The 19,425-nt window shown below is 44.6% G+C and overlaps 1 protein-coding gene across 6 annotated transcripts in view; it reads left to right on the top strand.

Moving 5' to 3' along the window:
- rabl6a (RAB, member RAS oncogene family-like 6a) overlaps window positions 1-19,425 on the top strand; it is a 182,645-nt gene that overhangs the window by 51,387 nt on the left and 111,833 nt on the right. For 2 of the 6 annotated variants that reach the window (XM_076988302.1, XM_076988300.1), the window contains exons 5-6: window positions 15,718-15,747; window positions 17,139-17,191. In XM_076988302.1, coding sequence (XP_076844417.1) covers window positions 15,718-15,747; window positions 17,139-17,191 — 83 coding nt within the window. Of the gene's footprint in view, window positions 1-15,717; window positions 15,748-17,093; window positions 17,192-19,425 lie in introns of all 6 variants that reach the window. The other 4 variants (XM_076988299.1, XM_076988298.1, XM_076988303.1 and 1 more) reach the window with 2 other exon arrangements.

The raw sequence follows: 19,425 nt of genomic DNA, 5'->3' as shown, positions 1-19,425 counted from the left end.
GCAAACTTGTAGTCGTGCGTGTTACAGTGAGTACAGGAGGGGACTGAGTACACACCCCAGTGCTCCAGTGCTCAGACGTGATGTGGAGGAGAAGCTGTTTCCTACTCTCACCACCTGGGGTCTACATGTCAAAAAGTACAGTTTCCAGTTGCACAGATGAATGTTTAGACCCAGGTTAATAAGTATGGGGATGAGTTTGGCAGGAATTATGGTATTGAATGCTGAGCTGTAATCTATGAACAACATTCTCACATAAGTGTTCTTTTTGTCCAGGTGTGTGAGGGCATTATGGATGGTTAGTGCAATGGCGTCATCTGTAGATCTATTGGAGCGATATGCAAAACCTCAGCCCTAATCTATGGTTTCTGGGTTGGGAATGATCTGACATTTATTTTGGGAACAATGTTATCAGTGCAATAGCTTATGTAGCTTGTGATGGAGTCCGTGTATTCACTGATGTCTGTGCCAGCTGCATCACATAACATTTGGCAGTCAGTGGTTCCAAAGCTTGAAGAGTGCTACATCTTATTTTTGAAGAGTGTCAATGGCCTTATCACTCCACTGATAGACTGATCTGTGTATTGGTGCTGTCTGTTTAAATCTTTGTTTATATGCAGGCAGGAGAATGGAGGTGGGATCTGCTTTGCCGAAAGCAGGGCTGGGAAGGGCTTTGAAGCTGTCCTTGATGGTTGTATAGCACTGATCTAGAGTATGTACTCCTCTGGTAGGGAATGTTATGTGCTGATTGTATTTGCGTAGGACTGATTTCAGATTTGCCCTGTTAAAATCCCCTACCACAATAAGGAGGTATGTACGTTGTGGTTAAAAAGACTGAGCTAAAATCTCTAACCAGGAAAAATGGTCGAACATTGACTGTGTGGAATTCAATCTCTGGAGAACAGTTACTGGCTATAACTGCTACATCAGATCCCCATTGCGAGTTCACCATAATACACACTCCTCCTCCTTTGTTCTTACCAAAGTCCAGAGTTCTATCTTGGTGGTAGATGGAGAACCCAGCCGGTGTCATGCCGTTGTTAGCGATGTCTACTGTTAGCCACGTCTCTGTGAATGCTAACACGCAGCAGTTCGCGATTTCACACTGGAACTTGATCTGGGTGTTCAGCTTGTCTAACTTATTCTCCAGCGACTGAACGTTAGCGAGCAGGATGCTATGAAGTGGAGGCTAAAAGCATCTTTTCCTTGTCCTATTTAGAACTCCGGCGCATATGCCTCTCTTACACTTCTTCCTGCTCTGCAGATGCGTGTGGTAGTAAAGGATGCCGCTCACGTCTTCACTTGTGTATGAATTATAGTCCATCTGAAGCGATGCACGAATGTCTAGTAAAGTTTGACGATCATATTGAATGATCCTCTGTGCAGCTTGTGAGTAGACACTAACAACTAAGACGATAAGACACAGAAAATATATATAGTGATAAGGAGATAAGTTCCTGGAGTTCCTGCTTTCCCCATAATATTCGGACCGACGGTGGGGGGTCGGCGTCCCCCCCCGTAGTACTCAGTGAACGCATTTGGGCGTCTTCTACCTGTTTATTGTTGCCATAAATCGTCTTGAGATCGCGGTGCGCGATTTCAAAATAAGAGCGTATAGCGCGATTGAAAAAAAAAGATTCCTAAAAAAAAAAACACTTTTCAAAACAGCTCGCGGGGCAGAAATAGATAGCCGGCCGCTATTTGAGTATGGGGGCTCTAAAGCCATGGAGTGGGGTGGACTAACCTCCTCCTCCGAGTCATCCTCACCAAACTCAAACTCAGTAGGAGATTGTTTTGTCTCAACTGTGCTCACAAAAGGATTGTCAGGCAGCGGGGAAGAGTCCCTCACTGGCTGGCTGGTCCGACTGCATCATGCTTGGTCTGCAAGGTCCCGGTAGAATGCAGCCAGCCCCTCCTCCTTGGCCTTTTGAGAGTGCCACAGCAGGTTCGTGCAGATGAGGTCTTCCTCTATCTCCAAGGCCATGTCTGGAGTAGTGCTAAGATGGATAGGGGAAGGTGCGCGATGGCAGTTAACCGAGATGAGTAGCATTCAACACACCTAGTTTATCTAGAGAGAGTGACAAGATAGGGCCAGTAGCGCTATTCGCACTCGTAACACGGAACACGCATCAGATTCACAAAGACGAGCATGGGACAGGATTAACTCACACAATATATACTAAACACACAACAAGCACCACATGTAACACATTAGACTGATTAGACAGGTGAACACATTCACAAAAAAACACACCCACAGAAAGTACATATATGGCAATACATCAACGCACAGTACACAAACACATGCTCGTAGGGAGGGGTCCGGGGCTGTAACATTTGAGATCCGAAAGCACGGCGAAAGTTATTTTGAGGCCTTTTTCGTTATTTTGTTATACCATTTCTCATTTTCTGCAAATAAAAACTCGAAATAACGATTTTATTTATTAGGAGAAATTTTCGAGAAATGTCAGTTTATAGAATTAAACACCATTGTTCATATTACATATACCTATAAATGATATACCTGATCATTTAACAGTGGTGTCTTAATTTTTTCCAGAGCTGTAGAAATATATAAGTAGGATACAAAATGAGGGTTAAATATGAGTTGCTTCCATGTAGGGCTGCAACTATCGAATATTTTTTAAATCGAGTATTCTGTCGATTTTTTCATCGATTAATCGAGTAATCGGATAAAATCACACTTTTGTGTTTTTAACACAATAATATTGATAGTGTGTAATGCAACATGAAAGTTCTCTTAAAATGAGCAAGCAATTGGCTGTTATTCCGCTTGGAGAAGCGCAGTTCACGTGCGGATGCTTTCAGTTTAGGTGCTGAAGCATTGAGGAAGTACTGTTATGGTAGGCCCAGTTCTTAATTTGTAAATCAAACGATGCCGGAACGCAAACAGCGGCATGAGACAAGGGGTCACTGAGGCCAACAATGTCACCGGATCGCACACAAAACGCAATGCTTAGGCGCACAAATGTCAAAATAACAAGCCAATCCGTTTATATAAATTAAGCCTAAATTCCAGCACTTTTCAAACCTGAAACACAATGCAACATTAAAATTCATCAGGTAAATGTTCATTCCTTTTTTTGAGGGGTGTTTCTTTATACTACCACATATCGTTACGGACAACACTGCACAGAATTGTGACACGTCAAGTATGAACGCTTCCGCCGTTCGCGGAGTTGCACGCTACGGTCACTCGCTAAAGTATAACTAGCTTTTAGCTTTATGGAGACGCAGAAAGGCATCGCTAAAAGGGAGAGCTCTTATGTGATTTAGGAAGCCTGAATGTGGATCTTGTGTTTAAAAAATGTCTTTTATAGAATTATTTGTTCAATAACTATTTGTTCCGCCAGGATCTGGCTCAAATTATGCCCTGGGTAGGCCAGATCCGTTTTACAGTAAATACACTGCACTACGTTGTCCACCTTGCGCAGCGAAAAATGGTCCCACACTTTTGACATTTTTGCCCTTTTACGGACACCGCTATCTTCGTTTTCCGCCATTTCCATCAAAACAAATCACGCTGCCTTAAACCTGTGCGTCAGTTATAACAGTCAGTGTAAAACAATGATACCGGAGCTGCGTAGTAGTACAAAGCGGGATTTTAAACATTTAAAATAGATGGTGACATAAATTAAACGAAGCCTCAAGGCAAAGAATTTGCCTCGAGTATTTTTTGTAATCGAATTACTCAAGTTACTCGAAGAATCGTTTCACCTCTACTTCCATGTGATTGGCTGATTCGACATTTGCATTAATGAGCAGTTGGACAGGTGTACCTATTAAAGTGGCTGGTGAGTGTATGTATGTGTGTGTGCAAGGCAAAGGCTATATATATCCTTCCGGTTCATACATACTTTGTGAAGCATTGCCAGTACCGTGCTATTCTGTATTTGTCTGCCTTTGGACTTAAAAAATTCTCTACCTGTATTTTTGTACCTTGCCTTTGCCTTGCACTTTTGTGCTTCTCCATGTGGACTTTTCAGAGTTTTAAACTCTGCCTGTTTTATGCCACTGTCTGCCCTGCCTGCACTTTTTAATAGTCACTGGCTCTGACCCTGTTTTTGTTGTTTTTTGCCTTATTAACAGCTTTTTAAACTAAGGAATAGGATGCCAGTATCACAGTACGGAGGCCGCCTGCCGGCCGTCTCCATCTGCAGCGACAGTATTTCATGTTGTCCTGTTGCATTGTGTTCGTGTTCGATACAGAATTTAACTGGGAGCCTCCCCAGCAGCAGTATTTCATGTTCATGTGGTTGTTGTGTTGAGTTCATCCTTCAGGTGGGTGGGGGCTTTTAGAATACCTGATACCTGAGGGTTGTTTGTCCGTCTATATATGTTGTCTTTGTAGCAGTTGACCGCTAGTAATTGTATACTTAATTTGGAGTTCACGTTTTTTGAGTTTGTGCACTTTATTTATTAAATCCTCCCTTTTCCCTGAGACTGGTATGATCACTTCCTTTTTTATTTGTACTCCTCACTAGGGGTGACCTACAATATTCGCTGATTTGACTATAGTCGACTATACTCCCTAGTAAACTATGAACGCCATAGTTGAATGTACCATTTTAACTGCATGGGGGTGCCCAAGGTTGATGCTAAGCATTAGTTGTTACATGAAATGTCTTTGTTTTCGTTATATATAGCATTTTGTCAAATAAAATCATCAAGTTTCTGTTAATAAATATTTTTAAATGATCTGTGCGTATTAACAATAGGCATCTTCCTTACTACACATTAATAAATCACACCCTGCTGTTGCACAATCCAAATGAGCGGAGCTGAACACGCTACAGGATTAGCATCTGCCGAGATTATAATGGCTACTAAAAAAACTTCAAAAGTATTTTGAAAAAGATAATGTGATGCCGAAGGTGTCGGGACAGAGGCAGCCGGAAACATAGGTGAAACAGAAGGATGTTTATGTTTATATGACTCAAACCAGTGACGCTCCTGTGGTGTTCCAATGATAGAGCGGCGGCTGGCGACCGAGCACGCACTAGAACGGTGTCATCCCCGTGCTGGAATGAGTGAGGGAGTTCTGTGCGTACTCAGACCAGGGCAGAAGAGTGCACCATGTGTCCGCGTGCTCGCTGCAGTACGCGCGCAGGAACTTTCCCACCTCCTGGTTCACGCGCTTCACCTGTCCATTAGCCTGTGCATGGTAACCAGTGGTTGTGTTGATATGCAGAATGCATTCAAATGAAGTTCCACATATGACCACTAGATGGATCTATTGCGGTAGTTAATAGAAGGTCAGGGATACATATATGTGTGTCGAGGAAGTCGTGTAGCACATGCAGGTTGAGGTTGGTTGAATAAAGCGGAACACAAGTTCATTATTACAACTATGTTTATTGACTGAGTTCATAAACAACACATGGTACCAGGAGTAAAACTTCGTGTCAGACAACAGAATTAACCGAAGATGGAAATGTTGAAGCCACCGGAGGGACTGAAATTGGTCGGAAATGTCGACAGCAATTGGCGGTCTTTCAAGCAGAAATTCGAGCTGTACTTGTCCGCCACGGGAATGGACAATAAGCCAGGGCCGAGGAAGATTGCATTGCTGCTCACGGTTGCGGGTCCCCAAGCTATAGAGGTCTTCAACACATTCGAGTTTGCCACGGTTGATGACAAAGAAGACTACAGTAAGGTAATAGAGAAATTTGAAGCGTACTGCTCTCCAAAAAAGAACGTTGTGTACGAGAGATATGTATTCCGTTCACGACTGCAACAGGCGGGAGAAACATTTGATTGCTTTATGACTGATTTAAAACTAAAGGCACAGTCATGCGAATTTGGGGATTTGAAAGATTCCATGGTCCGCGATCAGATAGTTTACGGAATACTTGATAAAAAGACGAGGGAGAGAATGCTAAGAGACGATAAGCTAACTTTGGAAGAGGCGGAGAAAATATGCCATGCTAATGAGCTAGCGCAACAGCATGCAAAGACGTTTGCTGATGCGAGTACCTCCGTAGTGCACGAGAGTGCTAGAGTAGCAGTCGTCAGAAACAAAATGAAAAGAAATTATCAACAAAAGAATAACAAAGACGCAACAGGCTGCAAACGATGTGGTGGAAAACATGAGCCAAGACAGTGCCCTGCATATGGCAAAACATGTGCAAAATGCAAAGGAAAAAATCATTTCGCCAAACAATGTCTAACCAAAGAGAAATCAAGGCCAGTGAGGATGGTTGAGGAAACAGACCTAAGTGAGACTTTCTTCGTAGGCATGGTGTCATGTGAAAATGCCGAGAACGGGCAAGCCACAAAAACACAAGAAAGTCACACAGAAGATGACAACTGGATAGTCTCACTGCCAATAAATGGAGCTTTGGTAGCACTTAGAATTGACACAGGCGCGCAAGCCAATTTGATCAGCATGACAGAAATCAGCGAAATGAAAGAAAAGCCAAAAATACTCAAGAAAACTGTGCAGCTGAAAGATTATAATGGAAAAGAAATAGAAAGCAAGGGGCAGTGCAGACTGAGAGTGACGGTGAAGAACAAGGAATTCGATGTGCTGTTCTCTGTAGTACCTGAAGGTCGAGAGTCACTGATAGGAGGGGTCACCTCGAAGAAATTAAATCTGGTGAGAAAAGTCTACCAAATCAACTGTGCAGAAGCTGTGATGACACACGACAGCACAGTTAACTCTGTGGTGCAACGTTTTCCTGATGTATTCAAAGGACTGGGCTGCCTTCCATACACATACAAAATTCAGTTGAAAGAGGATGCGCAACCAGTGATCCACGCACCAAGGAGAATCCCTGCACCACTGAGGGAGCGCCTTAAAAAGGAACTGGACAGAATGAGTGAGATGAAGGTGATCACAAAAGTTGAAGAGCCTACAGAGTGGGTAAACTCTATGGTGTGTGTAGACAAAAAGAACAAGAACAGAGAGCTGAGGATTTGCATGGACCCAGGAGACTTAAATAGGAACATAAAACGTGAGCATTACCAAATACCGAAACGTGAGGAAATTGCAAGTGAAATGGCAGGTGCCAAGTATTTTTCAAAGTTGGATGCAGCACAAGGATTCTGGCAAATTAAGCTAGATGACAAAAGCTCACGATACTGCACATTCAATACGCCCTACGGTCGATACAGATTCCTGCGGATGCCATTTGGCATAATTTCAGCATCAGAAATCTATCATCGTGCGATGGATAACATGCTTGAGGGTCTAGTAGGGGTTCGTTGCTACATTGATGATCTAGTCATATGGGGTTCCACCCTACAAGAGCACAACGAGAGACTGACAAAAGTCTTACACAGGATATCTGACTATGGACTGAAATTGAATCGTGCAAAGTGTCAGTTTGGTGTGCAAGAAATAACATTCCTCGGAGACAAGCTGTCTGCTGAAGGCATTGAGCCGGATGACAAAAAAATAAAAGCAATCCTTAGCATGCCACGCCCCACAGACAAAAAAGGGGTACTCAGAGTGATGGGGATGATCAACTTTATTGGCAAATTTATACCCAACCTATCTGTGAAAACATCAGCACTAAGGGAACTACTGCGTGACTCCACCGAGTTCAAGTGGACAACAAGGAATGAGCGAGAATGGAACGCTCTCAAGGCAACTCTGACCAAGTCCCCTGTGCTTGCGTACTATGATCCAGCAAAGAGACTGAAGATTTCAACGGATGCGTCGAAAGATGGTCTGGGAGCTGTCCTCCTGCAGGCAGAAGGAGATAGCTGGAAGCCAGTTGCCTACGCTTCGCGATCAATGACAAGAACTGAAACCAAATATGCTCAAATAGAGAAAGAGTGCTTGGGATTGGCCTATGGACTAGAAATATTCCACGGCTATGTCTACGGGCTTCCCACTTTTACTGTCGAAACAGATCATCGCCCCCTGGTGTCGATCATCAAGAAAAATCTCAACGAGATGTCGCCCAGGATCCAGCGACTCATCATGAAATTGCAGAGGTATGACTTCGAGTTAGTATACACTCCAGGCAAACACTTAGTGTTGGCAGATGCACTGTCACGAGCACCTGTGATGAGTGACGTGAGTTCCACTGAAAAGGAAATTGAAAATCACATCAACATGATAGTTGAGTCCCTTCCAGTATCTGACGTCAGAGCAAAGCAAATAAGTGATGAATTGGACAAAGACAAAGTATTACAAACAGTGATCAACAATATGCACAGCGGATGGCCCAGGGGTTCCTGTCCAGAATACTATCACTTCAGATCTGAGCTAAGTGTGGCAAATGGACTGTTACTGAGAGATAATAGAATTGTCATTCCATACAGCCTTAGGCCAGAGATACTTAGACAGCTACATGAGGGACACCTTGGAATAGAGAAGTGTAAAAGGAGAGCCAGAAGCGCTGTGTATTGGCCTGGCATTAACAAGGACATCGAAAACATGGTAGGAAAGTGTGAAACATGCAACAAGTACCAGAGCAAACAGGCAAGGGAACCCATGATGATTCCAGATCTTCCCATTGCTCCTTGGGAAAAAGTTGGAACTGACCTGTTTCATTGCAATGGGAAGGACTATTTGCTAGTCATTGATTACTACTCAAATTTCCCTGAAATTGCCCTGCTCTCAAGCACAGCTGCCAGTACTGTCATTATGCATGTGAAGTCCATATTTGCCCGGCATGGAATACCAAAGACTGTGGTGAGTGACAATGGTCCTTGTTACAACTGCAAGGAGTGGCAGCAGTTTGCGAGCCACTATGGCTTCAGTCATGTCACATCCAGTCCTCAGCATGCTCAGGCAAATGGCAAAGCCGAAAAGGGGGTGCACATCATCAAACAGATTCTGAAAAAGACCACAGACAGCAAGTCAGATCCTTATTTAGCTCTTCTAAGCTACAGAGCTGCTCCGCTTGAATGTGGTTTATCCCCAGCAGAGCTGTTAATGAACCGAAAGTTACGCACAACACTTCCCTGTTATACAGACATCAAGTACAACACAGGGATACAGACAAAATTGGAAAGCATGAAATGGAAACAGAAGCAACGTTATGACAAGTCAACTAAACCTCTCAGTCCACTTGCCAAGGATGACGTGGTACGAATCCAGGATCAAGATACATGGAACAGGAAAGCAACTGTTCTTCAGGAGGTCGGACCTAGATCCTATGCAGTAAAGACGGAGGACGGACATGTGCTCAGGAGGAACCGCCGCAGCCTTCTGAAAACAAAAGAGACTTTCACAGAGACTGAGAAGGAATCTGATGCATTTAGTGCAGATACAGCATCAAATGCAGACGATAATGGACATTTGCAAGTGGATACAAGCAATGTTCAGTCGAACTTACCTGTCCTGAGAAGATCTGGTCGACAAATAAAAAGACCTGATAGATTGGACTTGTAAGAGGATGGACTGAATGTTAGTTTATTATTATTATTGTTGTTTTAAAAAAAAAAGTGATTGTTGACAATTGTTGATGAATGTTTAAAGTATCTTTGTTAATGTTAGATCTAGAAAAGGGAGGATGTGTTGATGTGCAGAATGCATTCAAATGAAGTTCCACATATGACCACTAGATGGATCTATTGCGGTAGTTAATAGAAGGTCAGGGATACATATATGTGTGTCGAGGAAGTCGTGTAGCACATGCAGGTTGAGGTTGGTTGAATAAAGCGGAACACAAGTTCATTATTACAACTATGTTTATTGACTGAGTTCATAAACAACACAGTGGTTAGGCTAATCATGATGTTGAGCTTAGACAGGAACTCCCGCCACACATGCGAGGTGAACTGCGGTCCCCTGTCTGACACGATATCCTCAGGCAGACCGAACTGCCGGAATATGTGCCAAAACAGGAGATCCGCAGTCTCCCACGCGGTGGGCAGGCCCCGCAGGGGAAGAAAGCGAACCATCTTCGAGAACCGGTTGATTACCACCATGATGACCGTGTTCTCCTCGGACGGAGGGAGGTCCGTGACGAAGTCCAGAGCGATGTGCGTCCACGGTTGCTTTGGTGTGAGGAGAGGGAGGAGCTTACCCGCAGTAGCGTGCCCCCAGTAACTGGGCCGTTTTCGACACCCCTGGGTGCCCCATCCCCACCAATGTGTGAGCCCAGCTGATGAGGGCGCTACGATGCGCGGGAGGAACGTACTTACAGTGCGGCGGGCAACCTGGATGCGGGTTTGCTGCCTCGATCTCCCGGTCTATCTTCCACTCCAAAGCTCCCCCGAAGCACTCGGGTGTAAGCACAGGCTCCTCGCTCGTAGACTCCGTGCTGCCAGGAAAGGACCTAGATAGCGCATCCGCGAATGCCTTGCGCATCGCCAATAGCTCACGGTCTCCCACCCCATGGTTATGTTCGGCAGCGGTGAGTTTCTTCGAGTAGAAGGCTATGGGGCGGAGGGAGCTATGCTTCTTCGGCCGCTGGGAAAGCACCGCGCCTACTCCCACATTTGACGTGTCCACCTCCACTATGAAGGGATGGTTAGGATCCGGTTGATGTAAGACCGGCGCGTCGACAAATGCTTGCTTCAGCTGGTTGAACGCTCTCGTAGATCTCTCGGTCCAGCGAAGCTTGGTACCTCCCCCTCTCAGCATATCGGTAAGGGCAGGGATGTCAAAGTCAAATACACCGAGGGCCAAAAAAACAAATTTGCTACAAGCCGAGGGCCGGACTGGTTCAATGTTTATTAAAACATATTAAAATGATTGCACATAACCTATTGAACCAAGACCTAACACAGTGTATATTATTTAATGCTTAAATGAATAAAGCAATATTTTCTTATTTTCAAGTGAAAATATTTTTCAACAAGCAAACATGAATAAAGTAAAGGTTTGAAAAGTGCTGGAATTTAAGCTAAAGTACTTGAAAATGCTTGAAATTGTAACTACTTCGTTTCACAACAAATAACTATCTGTCTGAACAGTTCTCTTGTATCTTGTAATTCCAGGACGAAACATGAGAGAACGTGAAGACGTTAATATTGGGCGTTTTGAAAATAAACAACCATTAAATAATGTGAATAAAAAGCGAATTATTTCAAATCATTTCGAATATATGTATAAATATTTAACTTAATTACGTTTAACGTGCTGGGAAATATTGAAATGAACCTTGAAAGTGACGTACAAGTGCTTTAATTCCACCTTATAAAGATGTATGAACCCTGCAAACATGACTGTTCATTGCGCTGAGGCGCGGCGCGCGCAAAGTACAAAATTCGAGAGACGCACGACCTCGCGAATCGACAGCGCGCGAGACGCTCGCGCACGAGCTGAGCCACTGCGATTACGTTATTTTCGCCGCGCTGACCTTCACCGCTTGTGCGCGCTGCAGTGACTTCGCGGGCTACCGTTGCTTTGTGGGGAATGTAGTGTTTGTGCGTGCAAAACACCAGCGGGCGGCTGTGTCCTGCGGGCCGGTTCTAATAGTAATTAAATGTCATCCAGGGGGCCATAGATAATCAATTCGCGGGCCGGATCTGGCCCTTAGGCCTTGACTTTGACATATGTGGGTAAGGGGCTCTGCGATCTGGCTATACTCGCGTATGAACCGCCTTTAGAAATTTGCGAAGCCCAGAAATCTCTGTAGCTCGCGCCGTATGTGAGGCTGCGTCCATTTCACTACCGCCTCCACCTTCCTGTGCTGCATGTGCACGGAGCCTGGCCTGATGGTGTAACCCAGGAAGTTCACCTCCTTGAGATGGAACTCGCACTTCTCCAGCTTGCAATACAAACGATTGCGCAAGAGCGTGCCTAGGACTGCCCGTACATCATGCACATGTTGGTCCAAGGAGGGTGAATAGATCAGGATGTTGTCGACGTAAGCGACAACACATCTATTCAGATACTCCATTACGACCTCATTAATGAACTCCTAAAAGAACGACGGAGCAGAGGCCAAGCCATAAGGCAAGATGCGATACTCATAGTGACCCGTAGAGGTACTAAATGCTGTCCTCCATTCATCACCCTTGCGTACGCGAATAAGGTTGTAGGTGCTGCGTAGATCCAGTTTAGTGAAGACTTTAGCCGACCTTAACTGCTCCAGTGCTGATGGCATTAGCGGCAGCGGGTAGGCAAAGTTCACTAAGAAGGAATTGAGCCCCCGATAGTCTACGCATGGCCTCGGACCTCCGTCCTTCTTTTTTACAAAGAAGACGCTGGCTGAGGCGGGAGAGGTGGAGGGAGTTATATAGCCCTGAGCGAGAGCCTCCTTTATATACTGAGTCATAACCCGCTCTTCCTCCTGAGACAGTGGATAGACTCGGCCGTGCGGTGGCATTGTACCTGCCTTGAGGGTGATATGACAGTCCCAGGGTCGGTGGGGTGGTAACTGGATGGCCTTGGCAGCACTGAATACCTCCACTAGCTCTTGATACGGTGCCGGAATGACCGGAATGGTACTGATGTTAGGGCTCTCTATGCTGGTGGTCTGCGCGAACACACGGGAGGGTGACCGGGTGCCCTGAAGGGGCGCTACCCACTTTAGCAACCTACCCGTGGACCAGTCGATGACTGAGTTGTGTAGCTCGAACCATGGGAGACCTAACATGATAGGGTAATGTGTGGAAGGGAGGATAAAAAAACTAATACTTTCCCTTCAGCCATGAACATTTAAGGTGACTGGTGCAGTGCGGTGAGAAATAAAAAACCCCGCTCACAGGTCGCCCGTCCAGTGCTTGCACACGTCGGGGCTCCTCGAGCCGAATCAGAGGCACCTTCAGCTCCTCCGCGACGCTTCTCCTCATCAGGTTCCCCGAGGCTCCCGAGTCCACTAAACCGAACAACGACAAAGACATTGCCCCGTAAGACACATCCGCCTCCCACTGTAACAATGGACCCATCAGAGATATACCTACCCTGGCCTCCTCCTTGGACTGGCGGACCGAGATGGGGGGGGGAGCACCCCTCTCCATGGACTCGGCTGTAGTGGTCTCACGGGACGGCGTCTGTACGGGAGCCTGCGGGGTAGTAGGAAGCGCCGCTCCTCCTCTTCGCTCTTGCAGCAACCAGTCTAGTGTTATGGCCTGGTGAACCACCTGATTGAAGTTCTGCCCCTCGGGTCGACAGGTCAGCTCTGCCCTCAGGTCGGGAGTCAGTCTTGCCAAGAAGACGTCTGTCAGCGCGGCTTCACCCCATCCGGTCCTAGTGGCCAGCGTCCAGAACTCTAAGGCGTAATCCGCAGCGCTATGGTTTTGCTGTCGTAGCTGTAACAAACTCTGACCGCAGAATCTCCCACGGCTTGGGTGGCTGAAAACTGCTCTTAGCTCGCTGACGAATAGCTCGTACCCGCGGGTGCAGGGGGTCTCTCCACTGACCTGGGCCGCTCCCCAGTCCAGTGCCTTGCCCTGTAGGCGGTTTACCATAACCGAGATTTTTTTATCGGTAAACTGAGGCATGCTGTCAAAATACAGTTGGCACTGGACCAGGAAGCCCTCGCAACGCTCTGGGTCTCCTCCATAGGGTTCAGGGAGAGGAACCGGTGCCCCGGGTGTGGGATGGTGGGCAGATGCATGTACCGTCAGAGCCTGTATGCAGGACGTGAGTGTGGTTACCAGTGCACGGAGTTCCTGGAGCTCCTGCTGCTGTTGGCCCAGCACGACACCTTGGTGGGCCAGTACCTTCAGTGGTGAGGCTCCTTCGCCTCCAGCTGCTCCAGGCTGCACATTCTGTGACGCCGAAGGCGTCAGGACAGAGGCAGCCGGAGACGTAGGTGAAACAGAAGGATGTTTATTCTCCATGACTCAAACCAGTGACACTCGTAGGGCAGTAACGACAGCGAAGCCTTAGTAATGCTCGTAGCGTCTTCACTAACAGAGACGCTTCAGTAGTGGCAATGTGCAGCACTGGAGCGGATGACCTGCGGGCTTAAGAAGAGCAAAGTAACAAGTGACAGGTGTTTCAATACTCTGGTGATTGTGACTGTGGGAGTGGTTGCGTGCTCGGGGGTGTGTGCTGGGATCGGCTGCTGGCTGGGATGCATGCCCTCCTGTGGCGACCCGGCTCCCTCACCGTGACAGATAAAGATGAATCAAACAAAGTAAAGTGCAAGTTATGTCATCAACGTCTTTCATTTCGCACGACAACAACCAACATGGCATACCATTTAAAATGCATAAGGCAAAAAAAAAAAAACTGTTCAGCTGTTTGTCGTTTCGGTCGTGTTGTGTCGTCTCGTCACGGTGCGTCTTGGCAAGTAGGCCTATAAACATTTTTTGTTGTTTGTTTTTTAAACCTGTGACGGGTAGGGTGAGCGAAAATAAATGGAAGCGATCACGCCAAGTCTCAGGGAAAAAGGATGGTTTAATAGAAAGTGTGCAAACCAAAAACCTGTGCAATATCTCCAAATTAAGGATATAATGACCAGCGGTCAACTGGTACAAAGACAAGACATATATAGGCAAACGACCCTCAGGTGAGACGGATCACGGGCTCCGCCCACCTGGGGAAGCACCTGCACAGAAAACACACACATACACACACACACACACCCAACCACACACCAACATACAACACAAACGCGCCACACCGATGCCCTCCGTGCCATACCCCATGGCACGGGACCACAACCGGTCCCCCCCCCCCCCCCCCCCAAACACACATTTAAGGGGAGGAGCAAGCGTGGGATTACATATAACAACGACATTTCACGAGCACGCTAGGACAAAACGAACATGCAAAGACTAGACAAACAAACGGTGCAAACAGCAAACGGACGGGACCCACACATGCGCACTGGACACAGACAATGGTGACGCGCCGCTCAAGTTCGCAGTCGCTCCCCACATAAAACACAAGACACACGGGGAGCGAGGCGACCGTGACGAGCGGCGACCGCGAACAGCAAACGGACTCTGTTCGCGCCAAATTAAAAACTGAATAAAGCCAACCTACCGTGTTTATTCATTTATCTGTGTGACGGGCAGGGTGAGCGAAATAAAATGGAAGTGATCACGCCAAGTCTCAGGGAAAATGGATGGTTTAAAGAAGAAAGTGCGCAAACCAAAAACCTTTGAGTCGATCCGAATTAAGGATATAATAACCAGCGGTCAACTGGTACAAAGACAAGACATATATAGACGAACAAACAACCCTCAGGAGAGACGGATCGCGGGCTCCGCCCACCTGAGGGATGAACACAACAACAGGACAACTCCCACTGTGGACGGGGGCGACCAGCAGGGGGCCCTCCGCAACGTGACAATCTGAGTGTTTTAGGTTTTTACTTTGAAGTGGAAAAAAGTCCTGAATGAGAAAGGTATCCCGTTTAAAGTGCTCTAGATTAAAAAAAAACCCAATTCGACTATTAGTCGACTAAAGGGGAAATCTGACTAATCAGATTCGACTATGAAAATCCTTAGTTGAATACACATCTTGGCCAAAACAGTGGCAATCCCACAAAGCATTTCGAAAACAGGATGTAGCAATCTAATCTATGGTTATTTAAAAATGTATATGATAAATACCTTTCATTTTTGGCAACACAAATCCAGCACCACCAGCCTATTACTTACCTATTACTTACTAGCTGAAAAGTTAAAAGGAATATAATAGTAGAATGTTCCTGTCTGAACCAGTATGTGTTGTTGAAACCATTTGAATCAGTAAATACATGAAACATGAAGCAAAACATTTTTCTTTAATATCGAATTGTTTAGCAATATTTTAAAATAATACAAAAGTAATCAAATCATCTTATTTCTTTGGGCTGTTTTTTCATCTTATCCATATTGTGGTACCTTTAGGACAAAAGATTCCTCTGCCAGAAAGCATAGGTGAGCACAGCCAGTATGTTTCTGGTGTATGCAGTGACTTCTTTTCTCTTCTCTCTCATTGAACTCATTGATGAGAGTGGATATTCAGTAAATAATGCTGTCCTTTGACTGCTTTGCATTTCCGTAAGGTTAGAAAATAAATGTTTGCTCATAGTTCTTTTTGATTTTAAGGAGTGTGTGAAATAACATGAATCCCAAATTAGGTTTAGTTTGAATACATGTACTATGTATTTACTTTAACATTGTCTGTAATGCAGGATATCTAGGCGAGGATGTCTAGCATTTTAAATATAACGCTTATTCCTTTCGATATAACTGAAGACAGCATTCAACAGTAATGGCATTCACTTTAACAAATCATAATGAGCAGCAAGGAACACAGACTACACCAGGGGTGCCCATTACGTCGATCGCGATCGAAGTGTGGGTAGATCGCATGACATTAAAAAGTAGTGGATGAATGACAGGCTATTGTCCATCTGCACTGACGATTGTATTTTGATTGTCATACATGGTAGCCAATCTGACGTCTAATCCCCCCCCGTCAACGATCGATACACGCGCAAAAATCCCCCCATCAACGATCGCTAATAAATAAATAGGTCGATCATTCTGACTTGGTCATCTTATGAGTAGCTCACAAACTAAAAACTTGTGGGCACCCCTGGACTAGACACACACCTAATGAAGTCACACAAACATGCCCAGAGGGAGAGTTCAGGGGCTTTAAGAAATTGCATTTTCTTACTACAAATGCCCTTATTCCACACACTCCTACCTTTAATTTAATGTATTTGATATTGGAATATTTTGTTCTGTTTGCTGTAAGTTTGCTTTCAATTACATTTTAGTTTGTGAGAATGGATAAATGTGAGAATCATTTCATATGTGTCCTGATGATGATCTGTTTTCTTTAGTTTTCTGTCAATTCTTCACATGGCCTAAGGTGTGACAGTGTGTAGTGTTGGTGTGACTTAAATTACTTATCTCATTATTTGTTGTGGAAAGATGTTTTACTAGCCAGCTTAGGAAATTGTGTAGGCACGTTCTTTAAAATTCAGCATGTTATTCATATTTCAGTAGTCCTCCAGCCTTAGGCTCTTAATGTGTCTTAATGTGTGTTTGATATTAATGAAACAGGTGAATCATTCAGAATATCATTTAGTTATAAATGCCATAGTTATTTATTTTTTATAAAACAACTAGTCTTTGCCCTGTTTGTTTATTTACATTTTACAGCTAATTACAATGCAGCATATTACATTCATCAGTAGTTGAATCACTTAATTTGATACAGACTGCATTATACAATACATACACTTTAATTTTCGTGTTTCATTTTTCAGCAGACACGGAAACACATTTTAACAACATTTTTCACCATACTGCAGGGAAAGGTAAAAGACGTGGAGATAACCTGAAACTGGAAAATGAATCACAAGAGGTAATATTAATTTCTTTTATATTTTGATCATTATTTTTACATCCCAAATATGAGCTCATGAATGTAAAATGAACCTTAAATTACAATGAGTCAATTATAACCAGAGTCAGCTTTATGTATGTAACACCTTTTACACAGTTACCATGTTGTTACAAACCAAAAAATGTCCATGGTGTTACAAGTGAGATTTTGAGTAAAGTGAACTTTTGGAGTCAAAAGTCAGTCCAACTCAGTATGTCAAGTTAAATGGAGACAAATTTTATTTTATCCATAGAATGAATTTCAGAACAAAGCAGTTTTAGTTGGGAGAACTAAAGCTATCACAACTTAAAAAATTTGTCAAGATGGTTATCTTAATATTTTAACCAAAAGTAGTAAAGAACAGTCTTTATGAAACAAGGTAAGCATTATTTTTAAAACTTTATTAATCAGAATGTGGTAAAATACTATATGCATGGAATATACCAAAACAAACCCAGGACTTCACAGTGTGAGCTGTAGGCAGAAGTGGGCAACAAACTTCATTTAAAGGGTGTGTCTGAGCTTCTCAGGAAGAGAGTTATTTAATCGGCTTTTAGGAATCACCAGTAAATTACTCTTTGAAGACCTGAGAGACCTGACTGGAACATATCTAACCCTCATTTCACTAAGGTAAAGAGGAGCAAGACCATGAAGTCATTTAAAAACCCATCATCAGAACCTTAAAATCGATTCTAAAACTGACAGGTAACCAGTGCAGTGAGTGGAGTGCAGGTGTAAAATGATCTCTCTTTCTCCTGCGGGTCAGAACCCTTGCAGCAGTGTTCTGAACTTGCTGTAGGTAAGAAATAGAGTTCTTTGGGAGAGCAGATAAAACTGTGTTACAATAATCTAGCCTTGATATGATAAATGCATCAGCACATGTCGCATGTTTTGGAGATAAAGTTAGAGAAGCGAGATTGAGATGGTTTGGACATGTACAGAGGACGGAGGAGAGGTATATTGGTAGGAGGGTCTTGAGGATGGAACTTCCAGGCAAGAGGAGGAGAGGTAGACCTAAGAGCAGGTTTATGGATGCAGTGGTAGAGGATATGAGAGTGGTTGGTGTGTCAGTGGAGGACACTCAGGACAGGGCCAGATGGAGGAGTTTGATCCGCTGTGGTGACCCCTAAACGGGAATTGCCGAAAGAAGAAGAAGAAGATATGATAAATGCATGGACAAATTTTTTACTATCAGCAGGAGAGAACATATCTAGGACCTTAGCGATATTTCAAAAGTGAAAATAAGCTGTCCTGCATGTAGTCGTGATGTGTGATTTATAAATGAACTCTATCAAAAGTGACGCCCAAGTTCTTAACACATTGTTTGGCTATCAGATATATTTGATTTAGATCTGATTTAGTCTGAACACCACTTTGTGAATCACTACCAAGATCAGTGTCATGATACGAAGCACTTATGTGTATGTTTGTCTTACTCATTAATTAGTCTTTTTCTCTGTTTGTGGGTTTTGTTTTTGTCTTAATGCAATTTCCTTACAATGGAGTTCCCCCCTTGAAAGTCTTTGGGGGCTAGTGGGGTCCCTGGCCTAGTGTGACGGCCAGGGTTGTGTGTGTGTGTGTGTGTGTGTGTGTGTGTGTGTGTGTGTGTGTGTGTGTGTGTGTGTGTATGTGTGTGGGCGTGTGTGTGTGTGTGTTTTGTAGATGATACACTTTGGAGGTTTGTGGTGGTTCTCCTGGGCCTTCAGGGATCTCCTCAGTAGGCAGGAGACCCCTGATGTAATAATAATAATAATAATCTTTATTTGCATAGCACCTTTTGTACATACATGCAACTCAAAGTCCTTTACAGAATAAATAAAACAAAACAGGTTAGAGTAGTCTAACCTGAAATGAGAGTGTCCCCTAAAGGATAGGGTGAGCCAAGGCCAGTCATTTGAGCCTATGTCATGGGCAGGGGCTTCCCTGAGACGAGAGATCTGGGAGAAGGATAGCTGCTCCCCGGAGAGGTAGCCTGCACACACAAACTAAAGCATGTAGGCATGGGGGTCTTCTGACCGGGGTGTGGTTGTTGTCGGCCACTGGCCTCGACGGTCCAGGACTCCACACAGGGGGGATAGGAGTTATTGTGTGTTTGTGTCCAGCTCCAGAACTGCAGGGGACACCTCTCTGTTTCGTCCCTGCCCTCCTTCCTGTTTTGTTTGTTTGTGTACTGCTGCTGCTGTCACAATACAGAGAGCAAAGTGCTTCCATCA

Source organism: Brachyhypopomus gauderio, unplaced genomic scaffold, assembly GCF_052324685.1.
Source record: "Brachyhypopomus gauderio isolate BG-103 unplaced genomic scaffold, BGAUD_0.2 sc61, whole genome shotgun sequence".
Lineage (NCBI taxonomy): Eukaryota > Metazoa > Chordata > Actinopteri > Gymnotiformes > Hypopomidae > Brachyhypopomus > Brachyhypopomus gauderio.
This window is presented reverse-complemented; position numbering and strand designations above follow the sequence as displayed.